At 64.1% G+C, this 14,782-nt stretch overlaps 3 protein-coding genes across 3 annotated transcripts; all 3 read left to right on the top strand.

The window, feature by feature from the left end:
• Positions 1 to 706: 706 nt before the first annotated feature.
• Positions 707 to 4,288, top strand: CHLRE_16g687950v5 (uncharacterized protein). Its single transcript, XM_043071621.1, has 10 exons — positions 707 to 937; positions 1,044 to 1,220; positions 1,374 to 1,453; positions 1,580 to 1,619; positions 1,802 to 1,893; positions 2,069 to 2,138; positions 2,369 to 2,559; positions 2,769 to 2,907; positions 3,034 to 3,120; positions 3,402 to 4,288. Exons 1-10 carry the CDS (start codon positions 857 to 859, stop codon positions 3,534 to 3,536), a joined length of 1,092 nt encoding a protein of 363 aa, XP_042915892.1. The 5' UTR covers positions 707 to 856; the 3' UTR covers positions 3,537 to 4,288.
• Positions 4,289 to 4,846: 558 nt separating this feature from the next.
• On the top strand, positions 4,847 to 9,422 carry CHLRE_16g688000v5 (uncharacterized protein). The gene is made up of 10 exons (XM_001691909.3): positions 4,847 to 5,177; positions 5,321 to 5,495; positions 5,654 to 5,769; positions 5,989 to 6,094; positions 6,458 to 6,621; positions 6,842 to 6,874; positions 7,051 to 7,122; positions 7,433 to 7,561; positions 7,845 to 8,072; positions 8,258 to 9,422. Exons 1-10 carry the CDS (start codon positions 5,133 to 5,135, stop codon positions 8,807 to 8,809), a joined length of 1,620 nt encoding a protein of 539 aa, XP_001691961.2. The 5' UTR covers positions 4,847 to 5,132; the 3' UTR covers positions 8,810 to 9,422.
• A 334-nt stretch (positions 9,423 to 9,756) lies between these two features.
• CHLRE_16g688050v5 (uncharacterized protein) lies at positions 9,757 to 14,452 on the top strand. The gene is made up of 5 exons (XM_043071623.1): positions 9,757 to 10,221; positions 10,465 to 10,756; positions 10,893 to 11,673; positions 12,209 to 12,392; positions 12,784 to 14,452. The coding sequence occupies exons 1-5, from the start codon at positions 10,189 to 10,191 to the stop codon at positions 13,003 to 13,005; spliced, it is 1,512 nt and encodes a 503-aa protein (XP_042915891.1). The 5' UTR covers positions 9,757 to 10,188; the 3' UTR covers positions 13,006 to 14,452.
• The last annotated feature ends 330 nt before the right edge of the window (positions 14,453 to 14,782 follow it).

Genomic DNA, 14,782 nt, shown 5'->3' with positions numbered 1-14,782 from the left:
CGCATCCCGCTGTCAAGCACAAGCACAGCAGGCATACAAACCCAGCAGCAGTCAACCCTACCACATATCGTGCCACGCTATCCTTGCCAACAGAAACCGCAAACCATACACCGAAAGGTCTCAACCTGTGCACCGGCGCCGCCTGTCGGTGGGAAACTGGAGACATGCGACACTTATGGATGCCCCCGGTCGGTCTGCCACGACTTGTCGGCTGGTGACTGGTGAGGGATGTTGAGGGCATCAAGGAGGTCGAGTCCCAGCCTCCCATGTGAATATAAGTCCAGCGGTTGCCGTGCTGACGGTACGGGCAGAGGTACCGCCCACGGCAACCGCCAATGTGCCTTTAGGCGCACTGCTAGCATTGGGGAACTGGCGACGGCAACCAATGCGGAGCCTGCGCGGACTGAGGAACAGGGGGTGCCGGATGCGGAAACGATATTTGAGGGCCAGGGGGCAGGCAGTGCCTGCAGGCAGCACCTCAGGGCATTGACAGCGTCATTCGGCGTCGTCAAACGCACCAGCGAGTCCTTCCACCACCGCTATCAAGCCCCCATGAACGCTTCAATAAGAGCAAAACGGCGGCAGGGTGGCCAGGTGCCTATGACGGCAGCGCCTGCGGGGCGCGTAGGGGGCGGGGGGGGCCGGGGGGAGGCAGGCTGCCAGGTCAACATGGCCGATGAAAGGCCGATGTGCGCGAAGCAAGCAACTGCTGAATTGAGCAAACACACACTCGCCGCTAGCATTGTCGCTTTCAATCACACGGAAGGGCAAAGGGTAACAGCTAAGACTGCAACATCCAAAATTGCCGAGAGCAGCAAATTGTTTAACTGCAGCTAGGGAACTTTGTGACTCACGGATGATTCCTGCCTTATTTACGGTTGGTCTGCGCTGGAGCGCGCACTCGCTCGTGCGGTCCAGTGCCACGCAGGCGCGACAGGTCAGAGCCCGCGTGTCGTAGGCGACATAGGCGACAGGGCCAGAGTGCCTGGAAGCGCTAGCAAGTAGCGCAATAACTCTTAACACTCGTGCAATTTGGATCGCAGGCCTCGACGCTGCTGTATGTCGAGCACAGCGGCGATGGAACGGTCGCCCCGGCGACACTTTCGGCAGCGGAAGCAGCTAAGCATCTACCAGGCCAGCTAGAGGCGCTAGTGTGTGGCTCTGGCGATGCCGTAAAGCGTGCAGCAGAAGCTGCTGCACGCTTACCGGGCGTCAGCAAGGTAGGTGCCCGGAAATCAAGGCGGCAGTGGTTGGCACACGCGTGGCATACCCAACGCGGGCAGGTCAGGACGAGATGCGGTGAAGCATTCACACGGCATCCCCCTACCACAATGCGCGTTAACGATAGCCTTTGCTTGCTCGTCATCGTGTAGGTGTGGCTGGCTTCGGACTCGGCCCTAACGCACCCGCTTGCGGAGACACATGCCAAGCTGCTGTCCTCCCTGGCGACCAAGTAAGCCACCGCCATGCGGACGATTCGCCACACCGGAGTGGGAGGGAGCATTAAGCCCGCAACTACCGCATCGGCTTGTTTGAATCGACTACCGGCTTCTAATCTGCTGGCTGCTCCCTCGCACAGGCAGAAGCCCAGCCACGTCCTAGCGGCCAGCACTGCTCAGGTACGGAGCGCGGGCTGTAGTTGCAGCTGCAGCTGTCAGTGGACCCACGCACCCGCCTCATGCAGCAATTTGCAGCTGTGACATGACCTGATCGCTCGCCCAACCGTACGCAACAGCAAGCTCGAGTCCCGGCCACCGCCGCTGGTCATTCCGCACACCGCCGGCTGCTCCTGCTCGTGCAGGGGCGCAACGTGCTGCCGCGGGCGGCCGCCCTGCTGGCCACACAGCCGGTGACTGACGTGGTGCGCATTGTAGACGACAACACATTCGTCAGGTGCGGTGGCAGCGGCGGCGGCAGTGCGCCACATAGCCGCGAGTAGCCGCATGAGCACATGCTGTCTTGCCCAGTTGCCAAAGAATGGGAGTGTCACGACGAGGATGGTGCTTTCTGGTGAAGCCGCACACACCCCTGCGTGGCATTTGAGGTCCGTTCCCGCCCTGGCCTACAGACCCATCTACGCGGGCAACGCCTTTGCGACTGTGCAGTTCAAGTCCCCGCCCGCCGTGCGTGTCGTTACGGTGAGGCCTCTCCCCAGCTACCTGCCTGGTCCTCACTCCTGACTCCCTCGCGGCCACCCGGGCTCCAGTTGGCTGCCGGTTGGCTTGCTGGCATGCCCCCGGCATGCACACGCGACTCGTGATCACCCAGCTGCCCGCCTTTACACGCGCGCGCCCCGCACCCATTTATATTGCACCGCTCCCAACAACTCCTCCACCGAGCGCCTGCTGTGTTGCTCCGTACATGGCAGGTGCGCCCCACCGCATTCCCGGTCGATCCAACTGCTGCCGCCGCAGCGGGCGCACCGGGTGGCAGCGGAAGCCCGGCGCCAGTGGAGCCAGTGCCTCCCGAGCTGCTGGCGCCGCTGAGCAGTGTGCCTGCAGCCAAGTGGGAGAGCGCGGATGTGCGCAGCACCGGGCGGCCGGAGCTGGGGTCGGCAAAGTGGGTGCTGCGGGCGGCTGTGTGCATTCCTGACTAGACTTCTTGTGCTTGTCTGCCATTGATTAAGGGTGCATACTGGAGAGTAATCTTTGCGCAACAGCTCCGTTGTGGCGGTCTGTGGTGGCATTCGCGGCACGCATATGCGCCTATGCCGCTGTACGTCGCCGATGGCGTGTGCAATCGTGCCTCTCGGCCCTGCCTTCGGACAGGGTGGTGGTGTGTGGCGGGCGCGCGCTTAAGAGCGCTGAAAACTTCGCCATGCTGGAGCAGCTGGCTGACTTGCTAGGGGGCGCGGTGGGGGCGTCGCGCGCGGCGGTGGATGCCGGCTACGTCGCCAACGACCTACAGGTGCGGTCGGTGGCTGGGCGGCCCTGGTTTGATGCGTGTGTAAGCTTGTGCGCAGCTTGCTTATGGCTTCTGTTTGCTTGTGCCTTCTGCTTCCGTGCGTGTGGTTTGTGCCCATGCGCCCTGCAGGTGGGGCAGACCGGCAAGGTGGTGGCGCCCGACCTGTACATTGGCGTGGGCATCAGCGGAGCGATCCAGCACCTGGCGGGGATGAAGGTGCGCCAGCGCGTGCGCATGACACCGGCCTTGCAGCACTGCCGCACTGCCGCAACTGACACTCGTAGGATGCACGCACTGCCACCTGTACTTGCCCTTTCGCACCTTGATGGGCCGTGATGACTGCGACTCTCTCCAACCCCAGCACCTGCATCCGCCCCAGCGCTACAGCAACCAATCCCCACTCCTCCAACCCTCCTCACATCCTTCTCCCTCCTCCCGGCCCTCCTCCTCACGCCTCCTGTTCCTCCTGTCCCCCATGCCGCTACCCCCGGCGCCAGGACTCCCGCACCATCGTGGCCATCAATAACGACGGCGAGGCGCCCATCTTCTCTGTGGCGGACTACGGCCTAGAGGCAGACCTGTTCAAGGCCGTGCCCGAGCTCATTGAGGCGGTCAAGAAGGTTAAGCAGTAGCAGTAGCATCGGCGGCAGAAGCTGGCAGTAGCAGTGGTGGGGCGGGATCAGCGCACTTGGCACGTTACGTTTGGACGTTCGTTGTACACTATAGCCCGCATGCTGTACAGTTTGCTACCGTAATAGAGGTTGGCGTCAATTCTTGGATGTACAGGGATGTACGGACGCAGACGTGGTGTTGCCGGCTTGCCACAGACAGGCGGTGTACTATAAGGTATTGCCAAAGGTTGCAGTCTCGTGTATTGGGTCAGGTCGGGGGGAACGGTTGCGCAACTGCCCCAATGTGGCATGGGCAACACGCTTGCATGGTCAGTCGTAGCTCACAGCAAAGCTTGTGGCTGTTGCGCCCGCCGGCCGCCGGAAAGGCTTCCATGCACGGCAATGACATCTACGTGACAGGTCGCGCTGCTTATTATTTGTGGTCTGACGAGAGCCAGGGGGATAGGGATGAGGAGAGGACCGTAGGGCGGATATGTGTTAAGGACGCAGTGGCCGGTCGACAAATTTTGATGCATGGGTGTGGCGGTGGTGCAGGCCGTGCACGAACAATACAATTAGGACAGTGTTGTGTGTCATTGCCGCATTGCTGAAGGTTGCGATTGCAGGGTGATGACGGTGATTATGCACACCGCACACAGACACGGCGCCGCAGGACGGCAGGAGCCTCTGGCAGAGCGGCACAGCTAGCCAGTGCCGCCGTGGCGGTGTGCCGGTGCTAGCCCGATGCGGACAAGTAACGGGTTACCCGCACACCAATACACACCATCACCCCTGCGCACTGGGTTGGCACGGCATGCAGCCGTGCACACGTTCATAGTTTGTTGGCATGGCCAGAACGGCGGGTCCAAAATGCTTCAGGCGAGGGGGCGGGCCGCCGTTAACGCACGGTATCCTCGCCACCCCCATCCAGGGGTGGCACCCCTGCGGCCCTGCCCCCATCGACCCCTCACCGCCCACACATACCCCGCAACCAGGCTACCCGGGCCCGCAATTCACCCAAGCCCCGCTCCTCCTTGTCGCGGTTCTCCGTCGTCGCCACTGCGTTCGCCGCCGCTGTTGCTCCGTTCATTTCCAGACCTTCACGACTGGGCCCTTTCCACACCTCTGCAGCTTAGTTAGGGGGGCCGCCCACGGACCCGGGGCTGGTGGCGGTTGGGGACGAGGTCTAATCTGGCGGACGGGGGCGCCCATCAACGGGGCTCTGAGGGGGTTCACCATGCGCACGGTGCTCAGGAGGCTCAGTGGTCGCATCCCCCACTGTCGTGCATATTCAACCCACATAACCCACATACTGTAGGCTCTGAGTTTCAATGACAACTATGGAGCCACACGGCAGAGCAGAGCAAAACTTGAAGCGCGAGTTTGGACGCGTAAAGCGATCGCTATAGGTTTCTTGCCTTGTAAACTGATAGTTAAGCACTGTGTTGTTGTTATTTGCGCACGGGAGGCAGTGGTCCTATGAAGCGGGACAAGTTCCTCTTCGCAGGCGCGAAAGTCAGCCCCTCGCTCTTAGCCAGCGATGAGGCAAAAGCAAGCACTTCTGGTCGTGAGCTATTGTTCTCGTTTGCGCCGGCAAGGAGCGGGGACGCTGGCAAAATGGCAAGCTTGCCATTTGCGAGCGCTACGCTAGCTGGCGCAAAGGTAGGCCACATGCCTCATAGCATAATGTAGTCAGTATTGATATTGACACGGTGATCGACCACAACTTCGGCGGGCAACTTTCGCGGCAGTGATCGACGGTCGGGTTGAAGTGCTGCCCGGACTGTGTGTACGCGTTGACGCAGGGGCAAACACATGTGGAAATTGCTGCGCCAAAGGCGCCTGCGCCGTCCAGCAGCGGCGAGAAGCCGCTTCACGACGTTATCGCAGGTGCCCTGGCTCGGGCGATAAGCCAGGGAACCATTCACCCGATCGACACGCTTAAAGTCCGGCTGCAAGCGAATGCAAAGTCAGCGCCCGGTGCGTCGAGCTCTGGTTTTGGGCGCAGGCACAGCCACTCGGGTCAGGGCGAAGCGGGTAGCAGACCGGTTTCGGCGAGGGGGTGTCTGTCACGTTAATCGGCACACCAGAACTGCTCGACACCTGAAGTTGCGCATGCATCCCTGCCTCACCTGCAGCGGCGGCAGTGGCGCCAGCAGCGGGAGCGGCTGCAGCAGCTGCAGCAGCGGCGCCTGGGGCACGGATGCAGGTGGCATTACAAAAGGCGCTTACGGAAGCAAAGGTCCTCTACAAGGTGTGGCCGGTCACTATCCTCTTCGGGAGGAACGCGCCTGGCAGGGCTTAGTGCAGGGCATGCTATTGGGGTTGCATCCGTCGCTGCCGGCGTTTCAGCTTAGGTCATCGCAGCCGCAGTGCTGTCGGACCCTGTCCATGGGCTTCCAACATACCTGTACGTTTTCACGCCTGCCACCTACCAACCATGGCACTCATGCTGCTGCGCTGCACGGGGCAGGGTGTTGCGGGCGCGGCCACGGGCGCAGGCATCATCATCGGCGCCTTCTTCGCCTTCTACTCCACCAGCAAGCGACTGCTGCGGGAAAAGACGGACCTTTCGGAGGGTGAGGCGCGGATGCAGGAGGCGCGGGAGCAGGAGCGGCTAGGGAGCGGGCGGGCGCGCGAGGCCGAGGGCAAGTGCTAGTCCATGGCAAAGCGGGCCCGGAATATTTCGATTAGGGCACCGGGTGCCGTGGCCTTCAGCGCGCCCGGGCGTGAGGCATGGCGTTGTGGGTGCGCTACACGAAGCAGTGCGCGAAACCCAACTTGGGCAACACGAAACAACGCCCGGACACCTGCCCGCGCGCGTGTGCGTGCGCCCCTGCCACCACACAGGCAAGGAAGCGAAGCAAGCGATGATATCCTCACGCTACAAACCGCGCCGGTAACAAGCACCTGGCCCTGTCTCCCCGACTCCTGTGACGCAGGCACGGTGGCGTTTATCGCCGGCGCGGTGGCGGCGGTGGGCAGCAGCGTGGTCAAGGTGCCCATCGCCGTATGCATCCGCAGCGTGCAGGCGGGCGTGTACCCCAACGTCTTCGCCGCGGCTCGCTCCGTGGTGGATCGGGCGGGGCCGCGGGGGCTGTTCACGGTGAGCCGGGCCGCGCCGCGCCGTGACTTGGGCTGTGAGCGGAGGGGTGCAGCAGGCACGTTTGGGGCCGTTAGGCAGGGTGTGGCGGCGATGTGATGTGGTGGTGGTGGCGCGCCACCCGGCGAGGCGCCGGCGCGCCGTGCGGCAGCTGTGGCGGGGGTGGTCCTACGCTGACGCAGCTGCTTGCTCGCGACCGCCTGCTGTTGGCTGTTGACCGCAGGGCTTCCTGCCAACGTTGCTAGAGGACGTGCCGGTGAGTGACGCGTGCGGGCGCGCGCAACCGCGCAGAGCACGGGCCACGGTGTGCCGCGGTGTGTTGCCGAGCCTCAATCCATGCTCTTATCCACATCGCCCACGCAGCCGCGACTTCCTCTCTTGCTGTCGACTCCTCCTTTGTCGCTGTCGCCGCCGCTGCTGTGCGCCCCGCAGGACATGGCTGTGAAGTTCGCGGTGTATGAGACGCTGCGGGCGGTGCACATGCGGCTGCACAACGACGAGCGGGTGAGGGGATCACGCCGCGCGGGGATTCAAGGCGGGGCCGGGGCCACTCGGGGCATGCGGCATGCTCGTGCCTGCCTGTACGCGGTGTTGGTGGCGTCGCGTGTGCCCACCAAGGCGTGTCGCGGTCACACGCCGGCCAGTGCCTCCATAGCGCACTGCTGTGCTCCCCTCGTCCGCAACACTGCGCCTGCTCATCGCCGCCTCTTTTATTCTATGAAACCCCTTCTTCTGCCCCCATCACGGACATCGGTAACAACGCGTCTACTATGCTACTGTAAATAATCATGAATGTAACCCCCTCCCCTCTCAGCCGAGCACGCTGGAGGACCTGCTGATGGGCGGCATTGCGGGCAGCGCCGCCGCCGCCGCCACCACGCCGCTGGACGTGGTCAAGACGCGCATGATGTGCACCGCCAGCGAACGACCCACCATCACGCAGGTGCGCAGCAGCAGGTGGCCATGGGATGCTGTGGGGCTGCGGACTGGGCCGGGAGGGGCGACTCGGGGCTAGGGCTGGGCCGGGGCCGGCGCCGGGGCCGGGGCGCGGGGGCGGGGGCGCGGGGGAGGGGCAATAGACAGGGCGCATTCAGGTACGCCTTCGGAAGCGCAAGGTCTCTCCCTCTGCGCCTGGCGCTACCGCGCTGTCGGCCGTCAGCTGCCCGCCCACACCGCATGACCTCCCGCGCTGCGCATGCTGTGCATCTGCGGTCTCGGTGCCGCAGGCAGTGAAAGGCATCCTGGCCGAGCGGCCGGGGATGGGCGTGTTCTTTCGCGGCGTGGGCCCCCGCGCCCTCTCCAACGGCCTCAACAGCGCCATCTTCTACTGCTGGTTTGAAATCCTGCGGGCGCACCTGGCCGAGGCCATGGCCCGCAAGCAGCGGGAGCAGCAACTGCTGCAGCGGCAGCAGCAGCAGGCGGGCGGCGTGGGGCGGCACGGCGCGACGGGCCAGGTGCGTAGCGCGCCGGCGGCGGGCTATGACGCGTCCGGGTTGGGGGTCTACGAGTCTGTCATTGTATGACCGTGTGCGTGCGGCAGCGGATGTGGCTCCTGCGGCCACAAGCGCCGGTGCTGACATGCGATCTCACGGATGGCTGACATGCGGTGCTCCCCTCTCTACTACACGTCCATGCGTAGGCGGTGCCTACACTGCTGCAGTCGCAGACACCGCCGTCCTCCCAACAGCAAGCGGTCGTGGTGGTGTCGCCGCCAGCGACCTCGTCCACACGTTCTGCCTCAGCCGCAGCCGGCGCCGCCGTGGGCACGGGGTCAGCGGCAGCGGGACCCGCGGCTACGGGTGCGTCTGCGCCTGCGTCGGGGTCTGGGACGCCGCCGCCACCGCGGGGAGGGCACCAGGCAGTGGCTTGCATCTCGCTGGCGTTCGGCGGAGTGCGGCTCGCGGCCAGCAGCAGCGCGAGGGCGGCCTGCTCGGCGACGGCGACGACAAGCGCTGCATCCAGCAGCAGCGGGAGAGGTGCGGGCGCGGGAGCGCCGGCAGTTGCGGCGACAGCAGCACCCGCCGATGTTGCGGGGGCGGCGCACGCGCGGGCGGGGCGGCAATGGGCGGCGACGAGCCTTGGGCATGATGCCGGAATGCTGGGTGGCAGTGGCGGACCGCTCGCGTGCTTGTCGCTTGCGCTACCGGTTGGGAGGCGCTTGCACGGGCTGGGTGCTTGGGGGCTAATGTGAGTGTGGTGGACACGCGTGCGGAGTTGCGTCTTGCGTCATTGTAATTGGGTTGGGTCATTTGGAGGGAGGACGTAGGCTAGCTGTGGTAATGCGGCGCCATCGCGATCGGCGTGTTCGGTGACTTGTTGGGTTTCAGAGCAGGGTTGAAGAGAGGCGAGTTTTGACGTGTGCGAGAGTGCTGCAGGTTGGCAGCTGAAAAAGGAGCGGGCGACACGAAAGCTTGGGATGCTTGAATGATGGCGGTATGGTGATCGGACGTCTGCCAGCGGAAGTACGTTGTTTGAGTGCTTGAAATTGTTGTTGTTCCTTGGTGGAGGGCACAGGCTGCGGCGTTTCCAGCTGCCCATTCCACATGTTTAGTTAGATTCAGCTGCACAACGGGTGGCTGCAGGGGAGGGCGGCTGCAATCAGCAAGAAATGCAGGAGCCAACGGCCTTGTGGCCAGGACATGCCGCGTTCCGTCTGCCTGTGGTAGCGGACAAAGCATTGGAGCCTGCGATCCGGTGCTCAAGTTGCAATGTTGTATGACAGCAGGCGGCGGCCTGACGGGGGCCAACTGCGGGACTACGGCGGCGGCCTGTGCGACTGTGCCTCCGTGTAAACGCAAAGAAGGACCAGGCATCGTCCTTGTTATGACGCTGCTGCACTGCTGCCGTGCCGATAGGACGTGATAGGCAACCGTTCAGTACGTTTTACAACGTGCACAGAACTTTCGGGCCTTAGGGACCAGGGCAATCGCCGAAAACTGCGCTTGCCTTCGGGGGCCGCGGGCTCGGAGGAGTCGGAGCAGTGAGCGTGCTGGCCCGAAAGGGCCCGAAGGTGGTGAGGTGGAGCATCCTGTGCCCCGCCTGCCAGCCACTTACAACAACCACAAAACAAGCAAGTGATACGAGGCACGGCGGTTTCCTTTCGCCCGAGTAGCCAGCCCAAGCTTGACCACTCGTAGAGTCAATCACGAAATGTCCGCGGATGCGGTAGCACCTGGCGGAGACGAAGCGCCGAAGCGGCGGGCTTGGCGCCTTGCTGCTTGCGTTGCCCGCAGCTTCTAACCATAGTCGGCCATATTACGCGATTGCAGCGAGGAAGGGGCGGTGGACGTAGGTGACCTGAAATACAGGCCAAGGCTTGGGTTAGGGGCACCCCTGGGCCCTGGCCCTGGGCACGAACCACGGTTCCTCGTCTGACACTAACGCAAGGTTGCGTTCCCGGCACGCAAGCACACGTAGCATATGGAAGTTGGTGTCTATATTCTTTTTAAACTGCAGCTCAACTGCTGAAAGCGGGCTTGGGCCGATCGCACCTTTTGTGCCCGAGTCTCCTTCAACCGGCCCTTGCCAACAAACTTTCTTTTCCCTTTACTACTACTTAACATATTAAAAATGTCCGCGTGGGCAGACCAAGTGGAGTCTGAGGCAAGTTGCGCTCAAAAGCTAGAGCGCACCTAGCGCAGCGCCATAAACATCCTCATGACTCCAGCAGCTTCTCATAGCCAGCTGAACAATTTGAGACAATAACGGGATGATTTGTAGCGGTTGAAAGGCAAAGCCGCCGGGGCTGATGGTGCAAGGGCGCGAGCTCGCCTGCGCCTGTTTTCGGCCTCCGCCCCTTTTCCGAAGCCTTCGATCAAGCTGACTTGATGTCTTGTGTGTTTGCAGGAGGCCACCCATGGCGCTCTGGCCAACAACAGTGATTTCCCGTCTCTGGGCGAGGCCGTGAAGCAGGCCCCGAAGCCCAAGCCGAAGAAGGGCACGAAGATGGCTCTTGGTGACTTCCTGGGCGCTTCGGCTAAGGCCCCGGCCTTTGAGGATAAGGGCCTTCAGGACAAGCAAATCCTCATGAGCCTGCCCACGGCTCCTCGCGGTGGTCCGCGCGAGGAGGGCGAGGGCCGCCCGACCGGCGGCCTGGGCGGTGGATTCCGCGACTACGGCGGCGATCGCGAGGGCCGCGGTGAGTGTCGGGGCAACCACGGGAAACTGTTTCGGGGGCGGGCCGGACGTCCCCTGCCTGGTTCTCGGGAGCATATGCCGCTGCCACGCAGGCCGGCGCCTCTCCGACGAGCTCACCCTCGTGCTCTTGCTCACAGGTAACCGGTTCAACCGCGACGACGGCCGCCCGCCCCGCGAGGAGCGCGAGCCGTCGCGCGCGGACTCGGTCGACGACTGGGGCACCACCCGCAAGTTTGAGCCCACCGGTCCCGGCGGCGGCAGCCGCGGCTTCGGCGGCGGCGGCGGCTTCGGTGGTGACCGCGGTGGCGACCGCGGCGACCGCGGTGACCGCCCGCCCCGGGAGGCACGTGAGCCGCGCGCGCCCTCCGCAGCCGACGTCGTGGACGACTGGGGCAGCACCCGGAAGTTTGAGCCGTCCGGCCCCGCCGGCCCTCGCGGCGGCTTCGGCGGTGAGCGCGGCGGCGACCGTGGCGGTGACCGCGGCGGCGACCGTGAGGGTGGCGAGCGCCGCCGCTTTGACGGCCCGCCGCCGCCCTCAAAAGCCGACCTCGAGGACAGCTGGGGCCGGGGGCGGGAGTTCAAGCCTTCGGAGCCGGCGGCGCGCGAGGAGCGCCGTGGCTTTAGCGGCAACCGCGAGTCGGCTGCCGCTGACAAGGAGGAGCGCTGGGGCCGGCGAGCGGCGGCGGAGCCGGCCAGCACGTCGTCCGCCAACGGCAGCGGCCCCGGCGGCGCGGCGGCGGAGCGCCCGCGCCTGAACCTCAAACCGCGCACTGCTGGCGCGGCCGGCGAGGAGGGCGGCGACCGCAAGGGGGGCGCGAACCCGTTCGGCGCTGCCCGCCCTCGTGAGGAGGTGCTGAAGGAGAAGGGCGTGGACCCGATCAAGGAGGCTCTGCGGCTGGAGCACGGCGAGGTCATCCGGTGAGCAGGCAGCCCTCAGGGAGGGTGGTGGGAAACGTCGGAGCGGGACTGGGAACAAGAGGACACACGTCCGGGAGATAGGGTCCGAGCAAGGTGCCCGTGATGGCAGAGCGGGCTTGTGCAAAGGAGGCCCAGGGCACTGGACAGATGAGGCAGCCATGGCGATTTGTGTTGACAGCTTACTGCCGCATGGCGGCAGGAGCGCACACGGGGGGCGCTTCTTGTGACCTTGGTGGCCGGTGTCCTGGGCTGACCCTACTGGCAAGCCTTACCGTCCGCATTCCCAGCGATTAGAATGCTTGGAATGCGTGGAAGCCGGCGCGGGCTGCGGGAACGGATGTGGCAAGCAGCCGAATGGGGGGTTCTTATAACTGCATCTGCGCTGCGGGCCAGGCATCCCAGAAGCCCATGCCATAGCACAAGCGCCCCGTTTGGCGCGCATGAATGGCGACACAAGGCCGCTACGCAACCCCAGGGTTGAATCTGGTCGCTAATCTCTGACCTTGTCTCCTTTCGTCTGGCCCTCCCACGCAAGGGACGAGACGCCGGCAGAGAAGGAGCTCAAGGCGGCTGTGGAGGCGCTGCAGAAGCAGCTCGAGGAGCTCAAGGCAGCGGGCGAGGAGGACGAGGCCGCCAAGGGCAAGGCGGAGGAGGTGGGCGCGGAGCTGGACGCCAAGGAGCGCGCTCTGCTCAAGCTGCAGGTGGAGGAGGACGACAAGGTGAGAAGGACCCGGAAGAGCAAGGCCGCGGAGGAGGGAAAAGGCGGGCAGGCAGGCAGGCGTCGCCGTGAGGAGGTTGACGCGTCGCCGGGGGTGCGGTCCCACTACCATAACATGGCGCGCAAGGGCGCGCGCAGGGGCGGTTGTTGTGTTGCGCATTTGGTAGGGTCAGATAGTGGAGAGGCGGGCGTGTGAAGCCGTCATTGACGAGGAGTTTCGCAGGGGCAGCGCCTGTCAAGACGAGCTGGGGGCGAGACAGGGCTGTCAGGTCTGAGGGACTCGGGCATGATTATTGCGAGGCGATGCATTAGGTCTCGCATTAACGGCAAGCACCCAAACCGCTCTCGCTGTATACCAAACCATGCCTTGTATTCGTCTTGTCCATCTCCAGGTGCGCTTCGCTCGCGGCGGCGGCCGCAAGGAGGGTGGCGGCGAGGGCGGCAAGGACGGCCCGCGCGGGCCACGTCGGGAAGAGGGACGCGAGCGGCCGGAGCGGTCGGAGGGCGGGCGCGACCGCCCCGAGCGCGACGGCCCCCGTGGCCCCCGCGCCTCGCCTAAGGAGGGCGAGGCCGGTAAGGACGCCGCCGGTGCCCCTCGCAAGGAGCGCTGGTAAAAGCTGCTTCCTAGCGGTGCCTGCAGGGCTCAATGATGATAATGATGATGATTCTGCCCCAAGAGCAGCGCGTGTGCGTTGCGGTGGTCTTTTTTGAGGTGCGGTGAGGACTGGTGCTGTCGTGCCGTGTTGATCGATGCGGCGCTCTTGGCAACAGCAGTGGCGGCGGTTGGAGCCCGGTCTGTTTTGCTGGGCTCGCCGCCGCCAGCATGCATGGTCTGAGGGCAGGAGGTCCTCATGCCGTTCTGGTTCTGCGCTGAGGGTTGATTGCAAAGGTGATGAGACGGGAGCGGAGAGTGCAAGCATGTGCAGGGAAGCGTTTGTGTGCCCCAATGCTGGGCACGGGGGGCGCAGGGTTTGCGCTGTTTACGGCCTATTAGATTGCGACCGGTTGCCTTGACCAGTCGACAGATAATCAGGCCGTCGAGTGTGTATGTGAGTTTGTTTGTTTGACTTCGGTGACCTGGTGTTAACGGGTCAGTGTGTATGTGGGCGTGCCAATTCTTCTAGACCCGGGGTGCACCGGTTGATGCCAAGCTGTGTGGCATTTGCTGTTGACACGTAGTAAGTAACCCGTTTGTTTTGTGGCTGTTGGCATCGCAGTTTCTGGGACTCGAGCTGCAGGTGCCGCTTCGATTGGCTCTTCGAGTCGGTGTGATGAGGCAGGTCAGACTCTGCGACAGTGTATTTTGACGGAGCGGTTTGCCGGGGTGGGCCGCGGCATGCAAAGCAACAGTGTTAACTTTTCCAACTGTCGCATGCAAGTCCCACTTGGCAATGCTGCCGTACCTCATGCCCAGCCCCCCCCCTGGTGCTGCTCACAACTAGCCCGGACACCCACGGGCCGCGGCACTGCTTAGATGAGTCGTATCGTGAGTACGGGGGACTGGTCGTGTGCGGGGACGTGGTGATGTGGGGTACCGTATCACCAGCATATGCCATGAGTCCATGACGTGCAACGGTGCAATGCTTTGAAGCCCACCCGCACAGGAAAGTGGAACAGCCATGAACAGGACTCTCTGCGCACCGACCACAGCAGCAGTAGTGATGCGTGTACTTTGCACGTGCGGCGTGCGGCGCGGCAATCCTCGCAACTACCAACACTTTAACTGACACACGGGGATCACAAACGGGCTTCCGCGCAACTGCCAACGAACAGGGGCGGCACGTGTCGTGGCGGTTGGTGCGCAGCGCGAGTGGGAGCTGACAGTTGCGCGGGGGCGCGTGTGGGCAGCTGCTATGGAGTACGGCGGAGCTCGGCGGGGGTGGCGGTTGGCGCCCAGCACGAGTTGGAGTGTGTAGTTGGACAGCGAGGCGTGTGGGAAGCTGCAACAGAGTACGGCGGGCTTGGCGGAGGCTGGTAGTTGGCGCATTTTTTCCTGCGACTGGCCTTTGGAGGGATCTGCATCGGCCTCTGGAGGGCTCTGGCGAACTCTGAAAAGCTCTGGCAGGCTCTGAAGGGCTCTAGCGGGCTCTGAGGGGCTCTGGCGGGCTCTGAGGGGCTCTGGCGGGCTCTGGAGAGTTCTGGCGGGCTCTGAAGGGCTCAGTAGGGCGCTGGAGGTTGGCAACCGACAAGGGTCCCCCCTGGAACTGGATGCGACCGCACGGGCTCCGCCCCTGTCCCTATGGGGGGAAGGGGCAATAAGCCAACACGACCGCCGCCTGTGCGCCCGGCCGCCGTGCATGCGGGTGCATGCTTGGCGGGCCAGTACCGAGTTAGCCCACTATCCAGTTGCAAAGGCCGCGGCAACCCACACCATACCCAAAGCCAGGCGGC

The sequence above is a fragment of the Chlamydomonas reinhardtii genome, chromosome 16 (genome assembly GCF_000002595.2).
Source record: "Chlamydomonas reinhardtii strain CC-503 cw92 mt+ chromosome 16, whole genome shotgun sequence".
Lineage (NCBI taxonomy): Eukaryota > Viridiplantae > Chlorophyta > Chlorophyceae > Chlamydomonadales > Chlamydomonadaceae > Chlamydomonas > Chlamydomonas reinhardtii.
Note: the sequence above shows the minus strand (reverse complement) of the source record. Positions and strands in the feature narration are given on the sequence as shown.